This window comes from Sinocyclocheilus rhinocerous, unplaced genomic scaffold, assembly GCF_001515625.1.
Source record: "Sinocyclocheilus rhinocerous isolate Xijiao unplaced genomic scaffold, SAMN03320098_v1.1 scaffold149, whole genome shotgun sequence".
Taxonomy (NCBI): Eukaryota; Metazoa; Chordata; class Actinopteri; order Cypriniformes; family Cyprinidae; genus Sinocyclocheilus; species Sinocyclocheilus rhinocerous.
In genome coordinates this window covers 837,617-838,347 of record NW_015654504.1, presented here as the reverse complement: position 1 = coordinate 838,347, position 731 = coordinate 837,617, and the positions used below count along the sequence as shown (strand labels likewise).

Sequence of the window (731 nt, the reverse complement as noted above, 5' to 3'; positions counted from 1 at the left end):
TTCCGATCAGTGATATTGCCAGCTGTGTGTCGGACTCTTCGTTGGCTTTTCTCACCATGTTCAGCCAATCTTCAAGATTCTCAAAACTCTGGGAATTAGTGATGTCATACACCAGGAGCACGCCCTGCACACACACACACACACACACACACATGAACATCATCACCTGGGTTTCATGCATGTAAAACATCACAGACTTTCACAACCGATTCTCACTTTGACATTTAGCACACTCACTCTCACACGCACACACACGCACGCGCACGCGCACATGCACGCGCACACACACACACACACACACACACTCACACACACTCACACACATCTTCCCAACACCAGCAAATGTGGTGATGTGTGTGAACAGCAGGTGGCACTAGAACCTGAATGTGTGTGGATATGTGTGTATTTACAGCAGGTTTCTGACTGTATTCTTTACACTATTTACATTGCTAAACATTATTAAGCTGCACACTGACAGACAAACATTCATCTGCTCATCAAGCATTAAATATTGGAGTTTGTGTGTTTGAGTCAGTGTGTGTGTGTGTGCATGCGTGCGTGCGTGCGTGCGTGAGTGTGTGTGTGTGTGTGTGTGTGCGCGTGCATGTGCGCGTGCGCGTGCGTGTGTGTGCGTGTGAGAGTGAGTGTGCTAAATGTCAAAGTGAGAATCGGTTGTGAAAGTCTGTGATGTTTTACATGCATGAAACCCAGGTGATGATGTTCATGTGCGT

General features: G+C 47.1%; 1 protein-coding gene across 1 annotated transcript in view; it reads right to left on the bottom strand.

Annotated features, from left to right (window-relative positions):
- The window catches only part of LOC107717319 (ras-related protein Rab-28-like), a 20,199-nt gene that overhangs the window by 12,144 nt on the left and 7,324 nt on the right, over positions 1-731 (bottom strand). The window contains exon 4 of the mRNA XM_016524022.1: positions 1-124. Within this exon, the coding sequence (XP_016379508.1) occupies positions 1-124 (124 nt within the window). The remainder of the gene's footprint in view (positions 125-731) is intronic.